Raw genomic sequence first — 23,064 nt, 5'->3', positions numbered from 1 at the left:
AGTAATACATTAGTGTATTGTGGAGAGGGGGAGGGGGAAGAAATGGCCTGGGAAAACCAGATAGTTTGTTGGAAGTAGTGGATGGGGAGATGTCTTACTGATCATGGAAAAAGAGGGGGGATTGGAAGGTTTTTCAGAAAGGAGTATTAACATAAAACTTCCTTCTTTGCCACAGTGCTGGAACCTAATCCTGTAAGAAAGTGGGGTATTTATACTGCCTCTTGAAGGAGTGGGCCTTTGGCACACTGTAGTAGACCCAAACATCGAAATCCATACTTTTTTACTGAAAAGAATTCCACTTCTTTTATTTGAAATCATCAACTGGTCACCAAGAAAAACTCATTTACCAGGAGGATAATGTAGATTCTTTATTGATTTCATCAATGTATTAATAGATATGATAATAATAAATGGTACTTTTACATTCTCTTAACCAAAAATATAACAAATATTTACACTCAGTAAAAATACAAAAAGCATACAGAGGCACTGTCTTTCTAAAAGACATAAGTTTAAGAGGTATCAAAAAATAGGAGACAAACATTGCTTGTTACAGGATACTTTACAATCACTGAATTGTGCAGTATAATTGCTATTGATTATTATGACTGTGCAGGTTTTTTTCTTTTACTGATAAGCTCACATTTCAATTTTAAAAGATCAAGTATAACTGCATTCTGTATATCAAAAATAAAGAAGCCTTAAGAAAGCACAACAAAAGCTAAAGATGAAGTGGGGTTCAAGTCTAAAATTAAAAATGCATTGTGACACTTTCTGAAGGTTTATCCCTTAGTATTAAGGGACACATTTACTTTAATATCAGATTTTTTTGAACTTAAAATATCTAGGAATAACAATAATCACTGTTATAAAGAAAAGGAAAACTGTTACTCCTCCCTTCTTTTTGGAAAGGAGTAAACATTTTATAAAAATTAGTCCTATTTTTGGAAATCCCAATAAAAACTATGTTTCTACTCTGAGAAAGATTTTCTAAGAGGTGACACAAATGATGACAATGTGACTTATCCTTCTAAACTTTTTTTTTCCCCCATGGTGCTGCCAGGGGTCTGAGAGCCCCATACATGGAAGGCATGTGCTCTGCCACTGAGTTACATCCCTGGCCCCCTCATAAACAACCATGTAGGGAGTTTTCTCCCCATAGATCATACTGAATGTAATTGTTTGAAGGAATTAAGAATCTATGAATTACCATACACTTTTACAGAAGTATATATGGATGAATTCTCTAAATCTTTCATTATTGAGACTGTTTTGTTTAAAAGTATTACCTAGCCAAAGTTTGCACCGAGGATTTCCTGCTTCAATAGTCCTGACAGATTCAAAGTTGTGGTGGGATGAAAGCACTAAATTCTTTATTAAAGTTACAAATATTAAGAGTAACCCAAAAGAAATGGGAATGTAGAACTGGAATAAATACAGTTTAAAGCTTCTCTTGTTCTTGTCAAGAAAAGGTAAGACTATCCCCTAAATTAAAAACTAAAAGTCAAAGTCCACAATTTTTTAGGGGCTACATACATATAAAACTACAAAGCATTTGGCTTTAGTTCCTGATCAATGTGATCAGCTGCTCCAAACACTCACAGTTCAAGTTAAGAGAAAATAAAGGCAGCTACAAGCCCAAACCACAAGCCTTTGACTCCCTGTGCAGGTATTATGAATACCATTAAACACAGAGAAAGGTAAGGCTTCCATTTAGTTAGAAAGACTTGCTAATAAAGAGATATTGTGCAAAACAGCACATTTCCTTTTCTTGTGATCATGGGCATAAAATGGTGAGAATAAACACAAAAATAATATAATAATAATTAAAAAACATGATTATAGCAAAAATATCTTACATTTGTTTTGTTCTGGACATGAAAACAACATGTAAAGCAGTGAAGGAAAAACTTGTGAAGAGAGGACCATTACTTATAGATGAGGTCACTCCAGGGTGACTTTTTAATCTAGGATGTTTTGAACAAGGCATTATTTCCACTTCAAAGAACCAACTTAGCTACAGACCTCACAAGCCGTATTTTAACATACCTGAAACTAATTTCTAAGGCTTAAATATCAGATCAATAATTTTGTCTAGGGAACTTCTTCAGTCATGCAATTAACATAAAATAAAAAGAGAATTTTTTTTTTAGTTTGTTTTTGGGTCACACCCAGGGGTGCTCAGGGATCACTCCCAGCAGTGCTCAGGTGACTATATGTGGAGGTGGGGACTGAACCTCGTTTGGCTTTGAGCAAGGCAGGCATCTTACCCACTGCACTATCTCTCCAGCCTGAGACAATCATTTTGATGGGAAAAATGAACTCATTTTCTATTTGGGACTGGCTTATGCTTTTACAATGAAGGAGACAAACAAGAAGATATAAAAATAACTAGAAAAAATGAAGATAAATGGTCTAAAAGGAAGTCATGCATCAATTAAATTCTCTTTGTTCACATATAATCACATAGAAGTGAATCCATTTTGGCTCCAAGTTGATATGGGAAGTGCACATTAATGGCTTTGGCTTTCTGTTTGGAAATTAAATTCATTAGTTTCTTGCCTTCAAAATAAAAATAAAGGAAAAATTAAAAAATACAGAAAAAAATTTTTAAAACAAAAAACTATTAATATGTTCAAAATCTAGTTAATTCACTAGTCACTGAAATTTTAAATACTTAAGAGTGTCATGCCAAATAGGCTATTTAAGTATGCAACTCCTTTCTCTCAAGGGTGCAGTATTTTCAATTATATACTTTGTTGGGATAATGAGTTTCACTGCAAGTACACAGTATAAAGCTAAATTAATCTTCATAGTCACACACCTATGATTACACTTCTTTTAAAAACAGAACTTCATCACTGGGTTTCTATAGTAGAGCTCCCTAGAGCTCATTCTCAATTTACTGTACTTTTAAATTACAATTAGATGCACCATAACTTTTAACTTCAGGATGAATCAGTATTTAACATAAAAATCTCATTCTTTGGATTAGGATTGCTTATCTATTCTATTAGCCCATTCCCTTCTTTTCCCTCAAAGACCAAAAAAAATCTCCATTGCAGCTTCATTTGTCCTTTCAAATCATGAGCAGCAAGATGACAGCATTTGTAGTCCCAATACTTCAATAGCAAATGGTGTCAGATTTCACTCAAAACCAGAAAACTCTGCATGGCATTGGAATTATAGATCATGTCTCTGTATAGATCACGCATTTCATCCTGTAAAAAGATGACTTCTGTTTGACTAGACCAAAACCAGTTTTATGGTACAAAAGACAAACATCAGTTAATGAGAGCATTCTAGTAGAAACAAAACTAATATTTCATATAATAAGTTACTTTCAAATACATAAGAATATCCTTGGCATTGGCAGACCAAGGATATATGGATTTTGTTCATTAGTTCTAGTTATGACTTGGAAATAGTATTACTACTTAAAAAATAACTTTGTTAAAAGAAAAGGCATAGTGATATACAAAGGGAGACTCTGAGTTTGAATTTGTTCTAGTAACTGTGGTCCCAAGGCATGTCTGGTGTGCAAAGTAAGGACTGATATCCAGGCACAACATTCAAAGCTGAGAAACTATACATCTTTAGGGATTAAAAGAAAGGAAGCATGATTCAGAGCTAGCACTTTGCTCAGAGCATAGGGAATAAAACCTCTAGATTAGTAGTAGCAGAAAGCTGTCCACAATGGCCTGCAGAATCTTGAGGTGGCCCACACCTCTCGTTTCTCCAAAACCTTCGATAGTCTTCAAATTGTCATCCACAGGCTAGACTGCAGAAACCTGTTCATTTTCTGAAAATAACAGAAACACAACTAAGTGGTAAACAGACACAAGGATGAACAACTACTAACAATCTAGTTATCTGAGAAATTAGTAAATTTGGGGGCTGGTGAGATAGTAATAGTTGGTAAGGTGTTTGCCTTGTTTAAGGCCAGCCCAGGTTCAATCCCTGGAACTCTACAGGGTTCCCCAAGCACCCATCAGGAGTGATCCATTAGCTCAGAGTCAGGAGTAAGTACTAAACATTGCCAGGTGTGTCCCCAAAATAAACCCAACACCACAAAACAAAAAAAAGTGGTCAACTGAACAAAGAAATCTTTCAAACAACCCATTCAAGGTTCAGTTTTTTTGTTTTCTGGGTCACACCCAGCAATGCTCAGGGTTTACTCCTGGTTCTATACTCAGGAACCACTCCTGGTGGTGCTTGGGGGACCATATGGGGTACTGGGATTGAACCTGGGTCAGCTGTGTGCAAGGCAAACTCCCTACCCATATATGGTCTCTCCAGTCCCAAGGTTCAGTTTTATTCTAATGATATTTGTGAATTCTAATCATACTGTAGACTAAAATTAAACTGGAACTTCCTAGCTGTTTTTCACTACTTAAAAGGATGAAGTTTATTTTTAATAAAACGTATCATTTTAAACTGTTGTGATAGCTCCAAAAGCATCACTTAGAAGTTTTGCTGATAGGGGGAAATATATCCCTAACATGATTTCAAATAATTTGGCATTTTGATACTTAAAATTTCAAGTAACATCAAACACAACTTCACTAAGCACTGCTTAGTAGCAAGCACCGCTTCTCCAAATTATCCTATTATATTGTTAATCTATCAAGTAATAATATTCCATTTGATCTGGAGGAAGCACAATGGCACACACAAAAAAGGAGCTTACCTTCTCCTTTTAAAAAAGAGGCACACCATTTAGGAAAAAAAAAGATTCTTAAGGGCATTTAAAGAAAACATTACCAGAGTAAAGACTATTTCTTGTATTTAATTCATTTAAAAGACAGTAAGCTAATTTGTCAACATACCATCTGCTTCGCTATCAGCATCAGTCACATCTGCAAGTTTAGGATGGGATAGCTGCAAATTACGCCTCTGAGGCTGAGTTACAGTCTTCGATGGAATACAGGTCACAGGGTTGCTACTGAGAGAGGCTGGTGGCAGTCTAGAGAGGCTGTTATGCATCATCTTTGACCTTTGCACTGCCACACTATAATCTGGTGGTTTTAGGTGTAGGTGGGGTCCTTCCTTTAGGTCCGCTAAAGAAATCCCCATGTATCCTGGAGGAGTGGGAGGTGGCTCCCTATACCTATCCTCCTTCTTGGGTGAGGTGACACAGTACACTGGCATGAAAAATAAGCAATGGAAATGTTAATGCAAAAAAAAAAAAGAAATGTAAAACAGTCCAGCACTTATTAAATCATGACAAAAATGTAACTTAAAAACAGACAAAACATTTGAATACAATGACAGATCAAAATAATTTAAAAGCTTTATAAATTAATAAACCTTAAAATATACATAAGTTACATTGTTTTGTAAATAATAAAGAGAATGAGGGAGTTGAAGATGACACTGATGACATGGTTCCTTTTGCAGTTTGGCCCTCACATCACAGAAGTGTATATGACAAATTCCTCAAGGAATTCCAGTCCCAACAACAACAAATCAAAATAGATTAAGAGTTTTAAATAACATCTAGCCTCTGTTGATCAGAAAAATTTTTCACAGAAATGACATTTTGTCTATTTTTACTTTCATCAGAACATGAACTACTAAGTTCTGTGACATTCCTTGGTAGTTAGTTCTAGCATAGAAATAAGTTTGTTTCCTGGCACACAGAACAACTTCCTCCAAACTCTTTACTTCTAACTTCTGTTCTGTAATTAACTGAACTTAAAAACAAAAAAAAAAAACAACCCCAAAATTTAAAAATCCATCTTGAATTTTCTGATTTAATGAATGATTAAAAAATGAACATTAAACATAACAATGACTTAAAATATTTTCTCCTGATTTTATAAACCCTGGGATTAAAGGTAAAGTTCCCAAAATCCCTTAGAAACAAGATAGAGACTGACACCAATCCTCAGGATCCAGAGGACTAATGTTTGTGAATGTCTTGATCACATCAACTGAATTTTAAAAACAGAAACATTATCTATATAACAAGCAGAATAAAAAGTACCACTATAATAATCTTTTTTTTTTTTTTTGCTTTTTGGGTCACACCCAGCGATGCACAGGGGTTACTCCTGACTCTGCACTCAGGAATTAACCCTGGCCGTGCTCAGGGGACCATATGGGATGCTGGGAATCGAACCCGGGGTTGGCCGCATGCAAGGCAAGCGCCCTACCCGCTGTGCTATCGCTCCAGCCCCCCACTATAATAATCTTGACACCAACTTTCCTTGTAGAGAACTATTTGTTCATACTGAACTTTTTAAAACTCTGTATGTAAAAATTGTATGCAATATCAAAGTCAGAAAGAATTTTTATTCTGTGAAGAACATGGAGCAGAGAGAGGACACAAAGCTTGACAGAAGACAGATAAAAACAAAGACTTGGGGAGTGGGAGCCGGAGAGATTAAGTATAGTGAGTGAGGTGCTGTCACGAATATGACTGACCTGAGTTTTACCTGAACTCTGCCAAAAGTGGTTCTTGGGCTCAGAGACAGGAGTAAGCCCTGGGCGCTGTCAGGTGTGGCCCAAAATAACAGTAATGATAATAATAAAAATAAAACGAAGACTAGGGACCAGAGAGTAGTATGGGGGTTGGGGCGGGGGGAATAAGGTATTTGCTGTGCATGAGGTCAAATAGCATACAGGAACATAATTTTTCCTGGATGAAATCCCCCTCTCGTCTCCACCATATCTCAAATATAGGACCAAGGAACTAGTCCTGTTAATTATTTTCATACTAGCCTTTTCATTTTTATTAGGCTGGGATAACTGCTCCAAATTTCTTAAGAAATCACAAGATTTTCTGAAATAACTGTTGCAGGAACAAAGCGGTTGTAAGGAACGGGATTTCTCAATCAACATTCTCACCATCATGATTTTTACCCTTTAAATCTCTAGATGATACAGATGTGACAAAACTTACCAATCAAGCCCTTTTCTGTACTTGAAGTAACAGTTTTATAAACTGGGTCAGTGTCATCTTTTGGGTCCAAGCGTTCAGACGACTCAGCTGGGGTGCTTTCCAAAACTCTTCGTTTAACTGTTCCATAGTTTGGTTCAGAAAGGGAGTCAGAAAGAGAACTGGAAGAGGCCCAACTCTGTCTTATCTGATTAGTCTCAAGGTTTTCTTTACACTGACCACAAGTTCTAGAGCAGCTTTTGGGAGATGAATAAGGCTCACAATCAGTGGGTTCAACTTCAGCAATGGGGCCATCCAAATGCGAATGTCGGTATGAGTTCAAAAAATCCCAGCCTTTTGGGTTTGGGAGGTTTTGAAAGTTGTCATGGGAGTTGCTTGAACAGGAAGTCCAACTTCCACGACCACTATCGGCTGCTTCTATAATTACATGCTCATGAGAAATCTCTTCACTGCTCATAGAAGATGAGACAGCTAAACTTTTGATTAGAGGTGGCTTTGAGTGTGTCCACCTAAAGTTGGAGAGAAACAGAATAAAAGAGTAATGTATTGGCTTACTGGAAAAATTTTCTAAATGTTACCAAGTACAACAGACAACATAACTTGTATTACAAGTCTTCACATCAAAATAACCAAGTGAAAAAAGAAAATCCCAATCAGCGAAAAATAATGACAAAACAAAATATGGGGGCCAGAGTGATAGTACAGTGGGTAGTGCATTTATTTGCTTTGCATACAGCTGACCTAGGTTTGGTCCCTGGAACCCCAGAGGATCCCCCGAGCTGCCAAAAGTGATCCCTGAGCACAGAGCCATCGGTGAGCCCCGAGCACAGCAAGGTGAGCAACCTCCCCCCAAAAAATCCTGATACCGAATAAGAGTTCTTCTTTTTTTATTAAGTTTATTTTAAGTGAAAATTAAAGATGCAGCTTCAAATGAAATAAGTACACATTTTTAATACTACCCAACATAATGCTAGATTCTCTCCAAGGATACAGATTTAGAATTTATAAAAGTTAAAGAAAGCAATTATACCTTATTTTTCAATGTATGTTTGATATTAGACTAACACAGTGCAAAGTAACTGTAATGTCCTCAACTATCTATTACAAAATGAACTCTATTTATGGCAAGGGTTTGCAAATTAATGCTCATGGACCAAGGTGAGGCAAAAGTCTGTTTTGCATGGTAAAACATGGTTTTTGTATTTTAAAGAGTTTAAGCAAAATGAATTATTTCAAGAAACTCAAGACAGATCAGACATATCCTAAAAAGTCAAAAATACTTGCTACTAGATCCTTTACTGAAATTAAAAATTTTTCTGAAACCTTATTAGTACAGAGCAAGGGGTCAACGAACAAATCTGGCCTCAGTCTGTTCTTTTTGGAGTTAAAATGAAGTTTTTTTTGGATACAATGACTATTTGTTTGAGACTTTTGGTGCAGTAACAGCAAGGTTGAGCAACTGTAATAGGTTTTATGATTTGCAAAAGTCTAAAAATTTTCTATGTAAGTTTTATCAAAAAATTTGTTGACCTCTGGTCTAAGATTCAGTTTAAAATTTTTTACAGTATGGGGATAATACCTTATTGAATCTCAAATTTTTCACATTAAAGTATTCCAAATTTGAGATAAGAAAATAGTTTAAGGCACTTGCCTCGCCTGGTTTGATCTCCAGCACTGTATGTCCCTTGAGTACACCAGGAGAGATTCCTGAGCACAGAGCCAGGAGTGTAAGTCTTATGCACTCCAAAAAAGTATACCAAATTTACCAAAGTACACTGATTTAACAATATTTATCAGACTGAACTTTCAGCATCTCAAAATTTTCCATTTGCTTGATTCTAAATAAAAGTTAAATTTTAAATTGACTTGTGCTAGCTAATAATTATTACTGTTCAAATCACATTTTAGAAGAATAAGGATGAAGGACTGGTTCTATCCTCCCACCATGCCTGAAGCACTGGGAGTACTTCACAAGACATAATCTGTTTTGAGCAACTTGAACCCTAAGCCAGAAATTGAGAAATATCTCCCCCATATCATTAATGGCCACTTAATTTTGCTTCCAATTAAAGTTGTTTGAATTTACCAGTACTTAAAAAGTGAGTGCCCATACAGTTTTCAAGACAGCATTTACATATCAATTTAGTATAGAAAATATTTTTTCAGGAAGGGGAGCTTGGTCTACCCCTGGTGGTGCTCAGGACTTTACTCCTGGCTTTGTACTCAGAAATCACTACCAGTGGTCTCAAGGGATCAGATGGGGTGCTAGGGATCGAACCTTGGTCAGCTTCGTGCAAGGCAAACGCCCAACCTGCTGTACCATGGCTCTGGTCCCAGAAAAATCAGTGTTGGCCCTCATGTGTTTTCATGGATCTTCTTTGTAACTACACTATGGTGAGAATGGGGTGTTCGAAATAAAAGCTGGGGAGTACTGTATGCCTTCTACAAGTGGCCACTTCGTTCAGATCTTGTTGGTGTGAACAAAGGCAAAGATATTTACCCAGAGCCAACATGACTATGATTTCCTATTCCCAAGGAGTGCTCTGCTTTTTCCAATCCTCCAGCGGATTCAGGGACTGCCCCTGTCTGGGAAGAACACCGATCATCCTGCAGAGCCGCAGACATGGAGTCAACAGAACAATTGCTCACAAGGCTGGACCGGGAAGAAATCTCACTATGGCTGGAGTCTGATAAGTTGTCAGATTTAGCTGATGGTATAAGCGAATAACCTGAATGAGAAAAGACAACGGATCAAACTACAAAATAAGAAAAGAGATAAGGATATGTGGCCAAGGGGAGGGCAAAGGAAAACAAAACAAAACAAAAGACAATGTGAGTAGCAATCTCAATTTCCATCTATGTAGACATAAAGGTCCCAACTTTTATACATATTTATCTACCAATCCAACCCCAAATTCAAGAAATAGTCTAAATCCAGTACTACTGAAACTAGTCCAAAGGCATATCTTTCCCAAGCTCTAACAATACCATAAACATGTAAACGATAAGGAGTAAGATATGTATTACACAAAACATTAAAAAGTACACATCATGAATTTCTCAATTTCTTCCTAGTCTCTGGTCCCTTTTATTTTTGCAGTGCTAGGGATTGAACCCAGGGTCTCACACATGCAAAGCAAGTGCTCTAATTCTACTGCCAAGCTACATTCCTGGCCCTATTTAACATAAATATTTTGTAGCCTCCTGAGAGCCAAAGTACCACCTTGAGACAGGGGTGTATAAGGGGAGTTAAGACTCAAGGAAATTTTATTTTTGCTTCTCAAAGTACATATACTTACCTGCTTATATCGCCTAAGAAGCCTTGTTCCAAGTTGAAAGCGATTATTTTGGAAATTTTAAATACATTGTTTTAGATTTTTATTTGATTGTAAGACCTATTTTTCCTTTTCTCCGATTTTTGAAAGATTAAATAGCTTAACTGACAAATTAATAAGAATGTTATGAAAAAACAATATCTATTACTTTATTTTATTGGTTTTTGGGTCATACCCAGAGATGCCCTTACTTTTGACTCTGTGCTCAGGGATCACTACTGGCAGAGCTCAGGAGATCATATGCAGTGCCAGGGATGGAGCAGGGGTCAGTTATGTGCAGGCAAACAGATTACTTGTTATCCTAACTCTCCGGCCCACATCAGCCACATTTTAAAATGTTCTATGGCTAACTTACTAACTCTCAGAGCAAAGATAGGTAGAGATACCATTTTGCATTCCGTGGGATGAAGGAGTGGAGATGGCATGAGGTGGAAGAATCCAAAACCAAATCTGCAGTATGACAAGTAGTTACATATGCTTTGATAAATTTCGTTTAAAATTATTTCTAAAATAGCTGCAGTAATCTTAATAAGAAATATAGTTCAAAGAAGCAATTATCTTCTTTAGTTCACCAAGAAAGTTTCAATAGGTATACAACCTTCAGATCAATCCCTAGGTATCTCATTAACAGTAACTACTGCCTTTAACTCACATATAACTCAAGTCATTAAAGAAAAATGTGCTGAAATCTTATTAATTTTAGTAACTACTTCAAAAATAGAAATGAAGATGCAGAAGATGCGAGTTTATTTTTGGTTATTGTGGTAAGGCACAGGACAGATTTAGACAAGCCGATTCCTGACTTCCTTACTACTTCTCAGTTCTCTCCATGAACCGATTCGTCAAATTTCAAGAGAATCAAGAAAATGTATGTGGTGAGTAAGTTAAAATAAAAATATGGCCTGGGAAATAATTCAAAGGGCTGGAGCACATGCTTTGCATGCAGGATGCCTGGCTTCAATCCCCAGCACAGTCAGGTCCCCTGAGCACTGCTGAAGGAGAGTCCCCTAGCTGAGAGGACCCCCAAATCACTGCCATGTGTAATCCCATAACAAAAAAGTAAAAAACAAATGCTCAAAAAGAAGAAAAAATTGGTTTTTTTTAACCTAAATACTTAATTTGCTGTTTTAAAAAAGATTTCATCACTATGTCAGAATACTATTTCTTACATACAATAAATTCTAAGAATTACTAAGAAAACAAATTAGAATGCAAGTTCTGAGTCTTTTTCTTGCAAGTTCAAAATTTAGGTGGTCTGTGGTGGGACATAGCAAATTTATGTTTTAGCAGGTTTTCTAGATGATTTTGAACCTGCCATGTTAAGACTATCCTTTTTTCCTCTTCAGATACAGAAAAAGCAAGTAATATAGAAAGGGGGGCTGGGAAGATGACTCAAAGATCCGGAGCACACAATTTGCAGGCAGGAGCCCTCGATTTGATACCCACCACAACATGGATCCCAGAGTACCTCAGGAGCGATGGGGAGTAGTTCCCTCAGCACTGCTGGGTGTTGCACCAAAAGAAACAAGAATCAAAAACTTAAAAACTCTGAAACCCACCATATAATTTAATTAAAAAGCAAAAGTAGAAAAGGTGAGCTTCTTGCCTCCCAAACATGTCTTTTCCCTTTACTTTCTATGGAGATTTGATCAGAATGTTACTAGGGCTTTAAATGTAAAAATAAATACTGGTTCCTAAAAAGAACCCAATAGTTAGGTCACTCATAGATCCATTAGTATTAGTAGGAAAAATAAAGCCAAGTACAGAAAACAGAGTATAATGTTTACTAACAGTAGGAAAATAACATTAAGTACAATAAGGCACTTTAAATCAATATGACTTTGTTGCTAGAGGTCCTATTACACTAATTATAAAATATTAATAGTCTCTACCTTTGCTTTGTTTTACAAATGACTTACTACATTTACATTAATAAAATAAAAACAAATTTAACACTAGAGTAAGTAATTTCATCAGAGTGTCTTTCTCCTTTTAGACTTGAATCGCGAATAGAAGCAGTTTAAGGTGTTATTGTTGCCTCGGCTATTTGATTTGAAGATGTCAGTCCCTTTCTCATCTTTGATGTTGCTTCCAACATCCTTCACTTTCTCACAGCTTTCTGTAGCTTGATTGTGTTCTGCGTCCTCTTTTTTGCTGTTGACTAGTCTCTCCCTTGAAAGAGTTCTTTCCCTAAATCTTCTAAACGGGGAAGTCATTCTTTTTCTGGCTGTGTTCTCACAACTTGTCCTGTCTCTATTCTCCTCAGTGGCCTCCTCGATCCTGTCTGTTCTTTTGGCTGTGCTCTTGGTAATCTGAAGGATTTTCTTTTGCAAGTAAACCCCACCTATTCCGGGGCAGCTCTGGCCACTGATCTTGGTGCTGGACTCACGGGGAGGGGATGAGGAAGACCCTGAGAGATGCAGCAGGATGCTGAGATCAGATATGATACTGCCAACTGGAGGGAGAGATGCAAAAACCCTGTCATGGTAAATTAATTCTTTCCAATTAGTCACAATTAAGTCTGGTTTATATAACATTTTTACTATTAAACTCTAAAATAAAAATCTAGCAGCATATAATTTAATGTATGGACTCTACTACATAGCATAAAAACAGTCACTGTATGACAGAATATAGGAGAATGATTACCTTGGTTAAAACAAGCTGGTTAAAAAAATCAAACTGTTGATGGCTAAGTTGGTAAAGTCATAAGAAAAAAAATGACAAGAGAATGAGAGTCAGAATTATACCTCAAAAATTACTATTATCTAGAATTTTCAGGTAGATTCCACTTAGAAAAAGTTTAGTAAAACCAGATATAATTAGCATAGAAGTATACTTATAAAGCAGAATTTCAATTCTTTTATATCTCAAAGGTAGAGATGACTTCCTTAATTACGGGGAAAGATAAAGGTTAGGACCTCTTTACTTATCACTTTTTAAAATTGCTTACTTGGGGCTGGAGAAATAATACAGGGGTTAAGGTGCCTGCCTTGCATGTGTTCAACCCTGGTTCTATCTCCAGGACTGCATATGGTTTCCTGAGCCCTGCCAGGAGTGATCCCTGAGCATAGATAAAGGAGTAAGCCCTGAGCACTGCCGAATAAGCCCCCCCCCCCAACTAAAACTACTCTCCCCTAAAAAAATAAAACAAAAAACCCCTTAATTCTTCTTGTGAAAACACAAGGTCAGCCTTATTTTTGTTAGAAATTAAACAATTTTAAAATTTAGCAAGAACTAGAACAGATTCTTGAAAAAATATATTCTTAGATTTTGACATTTTATTTGACACAGACTGCTAACAAAAACCTGTCTACAGAAAAAAATATAAATACTAAAACGGGGTCATAAGAATTCTGAAGTAAAGGTTCACAAAATCTATTAACACAATGACTGACTGCTGGCCACATACTGATATAAGGAGAAAAAAATTGTTTTTACTCCAATTGGTAAGAGTAGATTTCTGTTGGGAATAAAAGCACCAGGGAAATTTCTGTTTCCAAGTCTTCTCAAAGTCAGTTTGGCATTAAATATCAAATTTGATTTTATTATTTTTCTAGAGAATTGTCTAAAAAGTGATTCCCAATGGGGCTGATGATATAAAGGTGGGTACTGACCATCTTGACCATCTACTAACTGGACACTCACTGTTTCCAGCCTCAGTGAGACAAGATGGAGCAAACACTGAATAGGACTACAGACAGGACAATATAACATCTGTGTTTTACAAAATCATGTATGAAATACATACAATAAATAGGATAAAAAACATACATATATACAAATATATATGTTATAATTACTTATCTGTACTTGACTAAGTTTCTCAGTAAAATCTGAATAAAAACTCTTGCCAGTCTCGGCTATGTAAAAGGGGGTAGGGAGGGAGGACAGGCAATAAACCTTTATCGCCTGCGCAGAGCAAGAAGGAAAAGGAATAAACACGCTCATTTGCTACACATATATCATGCATCAAGCGTTATAAAATTTTAAAATTTATTATGTTTCTTACAGGATGTTTCTAAAATAGGTGGTCTTTTCTCCATCTTTTTCTTTGGTGATAAAGGGTGTGGGGGGCCTTTTAAAGCAACGCTTATGATGCCTGGGGTATGTATTCCTGAAACTGCCAGTGATACTCAGCCAAATGAGGTCAGATGGTTCAATGCTAGAACTTGCTGACGAAATACTGCTCAGCAGTGCTGAGGATCTTCAGGGCCATACCTGGCAGTGCTGTACAGGCAAGGGCTGTGGTGCATGTGGTGCTGGGGATTGAATTTGGGTCCTTGTGAATAAAAGAAAATCCAATATTTATAAATCAGTGACAGTCAGGATTGAAGCCCAAGTCTGATATCACTGTATCACATAATTGACCCATAGTTGACAAAAATTAGAGTCCTCAAGTGAGAGGATAGAACATAAGCTGGGGATGGATCTGAAAACTTCATTGTTGCTAAAATTCTTAAAGTATTCTTATCTCTAATCATGTAAGATCCTTTACTGTGATTATTTAAAGATGTAATTTAAAAATGCAAATTTTAAAAATTTATTAATATCCAAACTAGGAAGTCTCCCCGACCCCATAAAGGTCCATGCTGAGTGTAGAGAGGCCAGTATAAATTATATACCATTTAGAATAGGATATGCACAGTTAATACCAATGGCATCTATATGTACCCTACCCAGGCTAGTCAAGAAAAGCTTTAGTCTGCAATACAAAAATGGGTAAATGAGTAAGTGCAAGTTGATTTTTACCAAGAGTCTATAGAGATATAAATTTAAAATTCTGTAAAGACACAGATAATTTTATTTTGCTGGATTTGGGGGCCACACTGGTGCTCAGGACTTATACCTGCCTCTGTGCTCTGGGGTCACTCCTAGTGGGGCTCACGGGACCATATAGGGTACTTGGGATGAACCTGGGTCAGCCGCTGTTCTATCTTTCCAGCCCCATGACATATGTAATTTTAAATCCTGATTAATGAAAAGGGAGCAATCCTCCATAACTGAAGAAAGGAATGGATCAACCTAAATATTTTTCTTTTTTCCAGTACTGTAGTTAAAAGCAATTTATTGTGGAAGTTCTTGTTTACAAAAACTTCACTGAAATAAATAATGAATGTACACCTAACAAGAGAACTCTATCTTCTATGACTTGTCCTCTAAAAAGAAATATAACGAGTACAGGAATCTTAGCTATATGATACATAATACTTGGAAAGCATTTGAGTAACTCAATCCAAATAACAAAAGCTCAACAAATATTAAAAGTTACATTTTTCTTCATATATTCTATTACTATAAATTTAAAAGCTAAATATGTATCATAAAGGGCTATATTAACAAGAGGTAGCCTGAACTGTTATCTTACCTTTGCGAGGGGAACTTTGAGGAGATGCAGGAGGAGTAGAATGTAAAGATGATGCTACAGAAATAGTGTCTTCTATATGTTTCTTACCACTTATTTCCTCAGTTGTTCCTAAGACCTTCTGAGGCAAACTTGTACCTAGAAATAAACCAAAGGAGCAAATAAGAAACAATTCACTGGAAAATATCCATAATTGCCAAAATTACTATAAACCCGAAACCAAGATATGCAGTCGGTTGGAATGTGTATAAATGTATGAATGTATAAATGACAAAAACAGCAACTAAATAGGTTAAACACATAGGTTCTCACCACTAGGTTATTTGTTCCAATTTAGCTAGTCAGCACAGATCTAAATACAATAGGGTCTGTTTTTTGTTTTCTGGAGGGTTGGCGGGTGAAAGACAAACATGGCAGTGCTCAGGGCTTACTCTTGGTGGCTTCAGGGGACCACACGGAGTGCCAGGGATTGAACCATAGTTGGCCACATGCAAAGCAAGTGCCCTGCCTGCTGTACTATCTCTCCAGCTCCTATGACTTTGTCCCTGTTTATTTAATAGTATATGAAAAACTGATTAAATAATCTGAATATAGAGTCCCATCATTGAGTCATACCAGGCAGTGCTCAGGGGTTACTCTTGGCTACACTAAGGAATTACTCCTGGTGGTGCTTGGAGGACCACATGAGATGCTGAGGATCAAACCCAGGTCAGCTGCACATAAGGCAAATGCCCTACCTGTTGTACTATCACTCTAGCACCCCCCCCCCGCCCCCGTTGGAATTCTTAACAGAGAAGGTATGGATTTTAAATACCCTTGTCCACCAGAGGTCAAGGTGAGGCATAAGGCAGAGGTAGTACTGAGATGTTGGTACTGTTACTCTCTGTGGCACCTGGTGTTACAGGTTTATAAAGAAAATTCTAAGGCTGCCAATCCAGCCCTTTTCAAGAGTACTAAATTCACACTTTAGGAGAGAGGTCAAAACCAAATCATTTTATATTTAGAATTGAAGTTCAATAGAAATATTCCTACACAGTCTGAAAATTACTTTTGTCCAAAAATAGCTGGCCCCATAAAATGTCAAAGTGAGCAATGGTTTAAAAATGCTGACTTAAAAAAAAATCCTCTTAAAAAAATTTAAGGCAATTAACACTACTCTTATCGAGTAAAGTATGAGCAACTCTGAGAAGGATTTGGCATAGTAAAAATTCACTCTTTACTGTTAAAAAAACCTGCAATCACAGTATATTCACACTGTATTTGTCATTTTAATATAAACATATTTATCATATAATTAACAACTACATTACAACAAGAAGGAAGAGGACTTCCCGACACCTATAATACTGACTCCTAGATGTGTTAACACTGAAATCAGAACCCAGAGTGAGGCTTGTCCCCCTTTTCTGAAGTTACTTAGTGAAATCATTAAAAGTAAGAACCTTAGTTTGAAGACATTCTGCAAGGAGCTGCCGGTACCAAAAGGATTATAATTGCCAGCAGCCGCTGTGTTCTGAGATTGGTTTCTGTGCCTCTGGGATAATGGACGCCCAGGGGTGGCGGAGCCATTCCTGAGCATATATTTTGTATATCAGGAAAGGTCACAGGGCCTGCATGGCCCCATGCCTGCCCTAGAGGGGAAAGGTTTTTCTTTTTTCTTTTTATTTATTTATTTATTTATTTATTTATTTATTTATTTATTTATTTATTTATTTATTTATTTTTTAATTTTATCACCATGTGGAAAGTTACAGAGTTTTCAGGTTTATGTCTCATTTATACCGTATTCAAACACCATCCCTTCACCAGTGCCCATATTAGAGGGGAAAGGTTTTTCTCCCTCACCTTTTCCTTGCTTGGGGGGAAGGGCGTGGTGACCGTCATATTATGAGGACTACTAATGAGAGATACAAGCTCACAATGATACAATTTCTGGAAGAAATTTCCCTGGACTTAGTTGCTAAAATACAGAAATCCAAAACTGTGCGGCCGCAATCACAGCCTCATATCTCTCCACAGCAGGTCTGTCTCTAGTGGGGAACTCCTAATTAGTAAGTTTTTTGTTGAAATATTGAATGTAACCAAAGTAAAGAGAAAGTAAAGTGAAATTTATCAGTTACACAGGTGGGTGGGGGGAGGGATGGGAGGTATACTGGGGTTTTTTTGGTGGTGGAATATGTGTTTCAGCATTGTATAACTGAGACTTAAGCCTGAAAGCATTGTAATTTTCCACATGGTGATTCAATAATAAAAAAATAAATAAATAAATTATTAGAAGGCAAAAAAAAAAATAAGAACTTTAGAACTAGTTAGACTAAACTTGACACCCAGCTCCATCACATACTGGTAACCTGTAACTGAGATTCTTTTATTTCCTCTGTAAAATCAAAGTATTACCTAACTTACAGGATTGTTAAGGAGATAAAATGTGGCCCAGAGTAGAGCATGGTGGGCTAAGCATGTTTTGCAGGTAGAAGGCCCAGGTTTGATCCTCAACACCACATGATTCCCTGGGCACTGCACCCCCTGAATACCAATGTGTGTGATCCCAAAACCAAAAACAAAGAAGAAAATAAACACAAAATATAAAATAAGAGGCTAGAAATATAATTCAGTGGTACTCTAGCTTACTCTAAGCATGCTTTGTATGTGTGAGGTCCTAGTTCTGATCCCTGACACTCCAAGCAAGGAATTAGTAGAGTGAAAAATTATTTAATAATGAATGAGAACTCTGCCTGGCCCTCAGTAAGTGTTCCGTCAGTATTAGCTTTAATTATTACTGTTTTTCAAAATCACTCACCTGCAGCTTTTTACTTAAAGGCAGATGCTTATAACTTCTGGCATAGATCAAATTTTTCCTTTGCCTGATGCAAATTCTTTTAATTACCATCTTCTATATTAATTATTAAGACTGTTTATGTAAGGGGCTGGAGAGACAGTATAGCAGGTAAGCCACTTGCATTGCATGTAGCCGACCCAAGCTTGATACCCTACAGGATGCCCTGAGCGCCCCCCAGGAGCAATCCCTGACTGGAGTCAAGAGTAAGCTCTGTGGGGCTGGAGTGATAGCACAGCGGGTAGGGCGTTTGCCTTGCATGCGGCCAACCCGGGTTCAAATCCCAGCATCCTATATGGTCCCCTGAGCACCGCCAGGGGTGATTCCTGAGTGCATGAGCCAGGAGTGACCCCTGTGCATTGATGGGTGTGACCCAAAAAGAAAAAAAAAAAAAGAGTAAGCTCTGAGTACTGCCAAATGTAGCCCTAAAACAAAAACAAATGAAAAAGTGCTTACAAATTCTCTCACCAAAAAGTTTTCTCAGAAGACTTCTAGCTTATCCCCTTCACTTCATATTAGAATTAAAACAGGTTTGGTATCTATATCCCTGACAATACAGCAATTAACATTAGACTGCCATCTATCTGTGTAGATGCTGAACACAATACTAAACATTGGGCAGATTTGGATCTCAAAACAAAATTTAAAAAAATTCACAAATTTCTATTAAATATATTCATATAAAGGAAAAGAAAAGTATGCTCTATATCTTAAATACTTTACCTTTTTATTTACAAACAGGGGTCTTTTTGGGGTCGAGGGGGGTGGGCACAATGGTTTGGGCCACATCTGACAGTACCCAGGGGTTACTCTCCAGAGGTACTGAGGAGACTGTGATGCAGGCTTGGATGAAAAAACCTTGAGATTATATAATCTCTCTAAGGCACTATGTTTTTTGAAGTACTCTTAATGAAAAACAACACTTACTCATTTTTAGAACAAGCAACTTCTTTTTAAGTTGTATTTGTAGCAAACAATTTACTGGGATTTACTTTGGAAAGATTTAAGTCCTTTGTACCCAGGGCTAGGGCTGAAATGACAGTATAAGCAGGTAGGTGTTTGCCTTAGTTTGCAATAGTTTTGAAAAACAGCTCAAATCCAGGTGGCTGACATGGGTTTGAGCTCCAACATCCTGTATGGTCCCCTGAACCCTGCCAGAAGTGATCCCTAAGAGCAGAGTCCGATGGTTATAGCCCCCAAACATACAAACAAACAAACAAACAAATGAAAAGTCCTTTGTAACCAAGTATCCTGCTATAAGTTTTTGGTGGATTCATGTATAAGAATTCCAATGTCAGCAAGTGAAGTAAGTATGCTTTGATCAAAAAACAGGTATATGGAAAAAAAAACATCCTCCCCACCCCCGCCCCGCTGCAGGCGCCTCTATTGTCAAGCTGAGTTGAGGAAGCAGGAGGCCATGGATGCACTCCCAGCTGGTAGCATTTTTTTTTTTTGGATATACAAGATTATTTTATATAAACCATGACAGCTGATCTGAGAATTTACAACTGCTTTTCATTCTAATTCCCCTGAAAACTTCAGTTAAACAAATGCAATATAAATCATAAATACTCACTCAATGAGACAGGATCCTTTGTTTGTCCTTTTTTCCTGATGGGGTGCAAGTTAACAGCTGGCACCTGGAGCCCCTGGCTTACTCTGTGAGGCTGATGCAAGTGGGCTTTAGCTGCTTGACTAACTGACCTCATGGGCACTGGAGACATTTCTGATGATTTGGCAGATCTTTTCTCACTTAAATTCTTGGTCACTAAGGAAAGGAGAGTTTCATTTTACATTCTAAAGGAAAAATTATTACTACTGATAATAATAAATGGCTGTATAAAAATAATCAATTTTAATATAAAATATTGATTTTCCTAAAATAATTAAAATATTAGCATTTTTGTAGAAAATCAATTCTATCTCCTACTTTTGAATCGATGAACTTCATCACCATGTATTCTCATCCTTTCATTTAAATTATTAAAATGCTGCTCTCCCACCCCAGGTGGGAAAAGGTGCCGTCCCTCCACCGATTCTCCTTTGGTGGCCGCCATCTTCCAGAAGCCCATGGACAGTCAGGTATGGGCCAGCAGTGCCAAGACACGCAGGGCTCATGGGATGTGCCCTTCCCTCTCCCACCTGAATGAGAATCCGAGTCGCCGCCCACGAATGGCCCCCTCTGGCTACTGATCAAGCTGCTTACGGTCATGATCCCAGAGACTCACAAACGAATCTCGTAACCCAGTGGCTTTTGGCAGAAATCCCTCCAGATTTAATTATTAAAATTTCAGAATTCCAAAATTGTGCAGCCACAACAGCCGACATCATATGCTATTCGTAATCAGCAATAGAAAACAAATTGTCTATGTTGCCTTTTCGGGTGATCTGAGTGTTGGGGTAAAATCCCAAATAATAACAGTGGGTCTGGTGTCGAAATACTGAACGTAATCAAAGTAGAGAGAGAGTAATGTGGAAATCATCTGCCACACAAGTAGGGGGAGGGTGTGGGATGGGGGGTATACTGGAGTTTTTGGTGGTGGAAAATGTGCACTGGTGAAGGGATGGGTATTCTAACATTGTATGAGACTTAAACCCAAAAGCTTTGCGACTGTTCTCACGGTGATTCAATAAATAAATTGATAAAAAAAAATGTTGCCCTCTTTGAATCAACTCTAACATATTTTCAAGCCATTCTCTACACTATAGAAGAGTGACTTTTCTAATCTGAAAAATCTCATCATACCCTTTTCCTTCTTCAAATGCCCTGTATAAGCTTTTAAAGGGGACTTAACCATTGCTCTTAGAGTATAAGCCCAAATCCTAAAACTAGGCTCTCATGACTGAGCACCAGCCCAGAATTATTTGTTCCCACACTCTTGCAGTGACCACATTAGATACACTGTTTTATGTTCTATGGCATTCTTTATCTTTCTGTCACAGTACAGGTAATTATTTGTAACAAAACACAAATGCATGTGATCAATCACATGAAAGTCTATTTCCACCACCAGCCTGTAACTATTATTGTTCACTAATAAATTCTTTTGTACAGTGGCTGATTAAAAAAGACAGGAACCAGGGAGATGGCTCAATGGGCTGGAATCACCACCACCATACTGGAGTGATTCCAACTCAAGGAACACTCAGAGCTACCATCTGGTATTCCCAGTTTTTCCAACTAACCCATACCCTCTCCAGGACGCTCTCCCCTTTCCCCCATAATTCATTATATAAAAACACCAGCTTTCTGCCTTTTCCTTGAAACTCAAAAGATGGCCCAATTGAGGTATTGCAATATTGAGCTATTGCATGTAGGGTGTTCAGGTTAATCCCTGGTAAGATAAAAACCCCTGAACTCCGTGCTGGGAGTAGCCTTCGAGCACTGCCAGGTGTGACCCTCAAACAACAACAAGACAGTTAATAGGTATTTGCTAAAAACCCAAGAAATGACTTCAACAGTCACAGAAATATTAGAGATTTAAAAAATAAGTTTACAGTAAGAATATAAATTAAAAATATCAAAAGTAAAATTAAGAACTCAGGATAAAGAAACTGGTATATACACACAATGGACTATATTACTCACCTGTAAAGAGAAGATGAAATTCTGCAGTACACTGCTATGTGGATGGGACTAGAAGGTGTGTCAGAGGGAGAGGGACATATACAGGATCATTTCTCTTATATGTGGAATATAAACAGAGTAAGGAAATAAAAATTGCAAATGTCAACAGACCGTAAGAGTTGGCCTACAGACCTAAGTTTGCTAAGGGAGTAAGTGGGAGATGTTCTAGAGATGGTGGTAGAGGGATATTGACACTTTGGTGTGGGTGTGGCGTTGGAACAATATATCCTTAAACATTACTGTTAATAGTACTGTAAATCACGATGACTAAATAAAAATTGAAGTTTAAAAACATCAAAAGCTCTAATATAAGAAAAATGCTGACCAAGGATGTAGCTCAGTGGCAGAGCATCATCTTCAGATGTTTATCACGAGGATGATCTGTGGCATATACTTAGTAAAAGAAGAAACAAAACGATGTCTATTTTAATTGAACTCAATACCACAGCTCAAAGGAATTTGCTTTTTGGGTCATACCCAGCGATGCTCAGGGGTTACTCCTGGCTCTGCACTCAGGAATTACTTCTGGCGGTGTTCAGGGGACCATGAGATGCTGGGATTCAAACCCGGGTCAGCCACGTGCAAGGCAAACGCCCTACCCACTGTGCTATCGCTCCAGCCCCAAAGCGTCACACTTTTGAGGTTTGCCGCACGCAAGGCAAACACCCTATCCACTGTACTATCACTCCGGCCCCTTAGGCAGTACTTTTAATCAATTATTCAGGATGGTTTCATGTAAATTCAATCTCATAGCAAAATTTGCATATATGAGCCATCTTGCAAAATAATTAATTAGAAATTAGTTACCATGCTTTTACTGTGAGAAACAGAAGGATATCTTGTGCTAAAAGACACAGAGAACATCCCACAGAGTTAAAATTTGGGCAACTGCAATGTACAGTTACACAGTAGTGGTTCATCAACTAAATGAATCTGAATGTTACCTTTTTTTTTGCTACACCAGGTGGTGCTCAGAGCTTACTCCTGGCTCTGTGC

General features: G+C 37.5%; 1 protein-coding gene across 9 annotated transcripts in view; it reads right to left on the bottom strand.

The window, feature by feature from the left end:
- Window positions 1-355: 355 nt before the first annotated feature.
- Window positions 356-23,064, bottom strand: part of RAPGEF6 (Rap guanine nucleotide exchange factor 6) — a 187,462-nt gene continuing 164,753 nt past the window's right edge. For 6 of the 9 annotated variants that reach the window (XM_055143032.1, XM_004609836.2, XM_004609835.2 and 3 more), the window contains 6 exons: window positions 20,017-20,208; window positions 15,608-15,742; window positions 9,405-9,633; window positions 6,908-7,413; window positions 4,830-5,144; window positions 356-3,802 (listed from right to left, as the gene is read on the bottom strand). In XM_055143032.1, the coding sequence (XP_054999007.1) occupies window positions 3,777-3,802; window positions 4,830-5,144; window positions 6,908-7,413; window positions 9,405-9,633; window positions 15,608-15,742; window positions 20,017-20,208 (1,403 nt within the window). In that variant the 3' untranslated portion in view covers window positions 356-3,776. Of the gene's footprint in view, window positions 3,803-4,829; window positions 5,145-6,907; window positions 7,414-9,404; window positions 12,695-15,607; window positions 15,743-20,016; window positions 20,209-23,064 lie in introns of those variants that run through there. The other 3 variants (XM_004609838.2, XM_004609839.2, XM_055143036.1) reach the window with 2 other exon arrangements.

The sequence above is a fragment of the Sorex araneus genome, chromosome 6, assembly GCF_027595985.1.
Source record: "Sorex araneus isolate mSorAra2 chromosome 6, mSorAra2.pri, whole genome shotgun sequence".
Lineage (NCBI taxonomy): Eukaryota > Metazoa > Chordata > Mammalia > Eulipotyphla > Soricidae > Sorex > Sorex araneus.
Note: the sequence above shows the minus strand (reverse complement) of the source record. Positions and strands in the feature narration are given on the sequence as shown.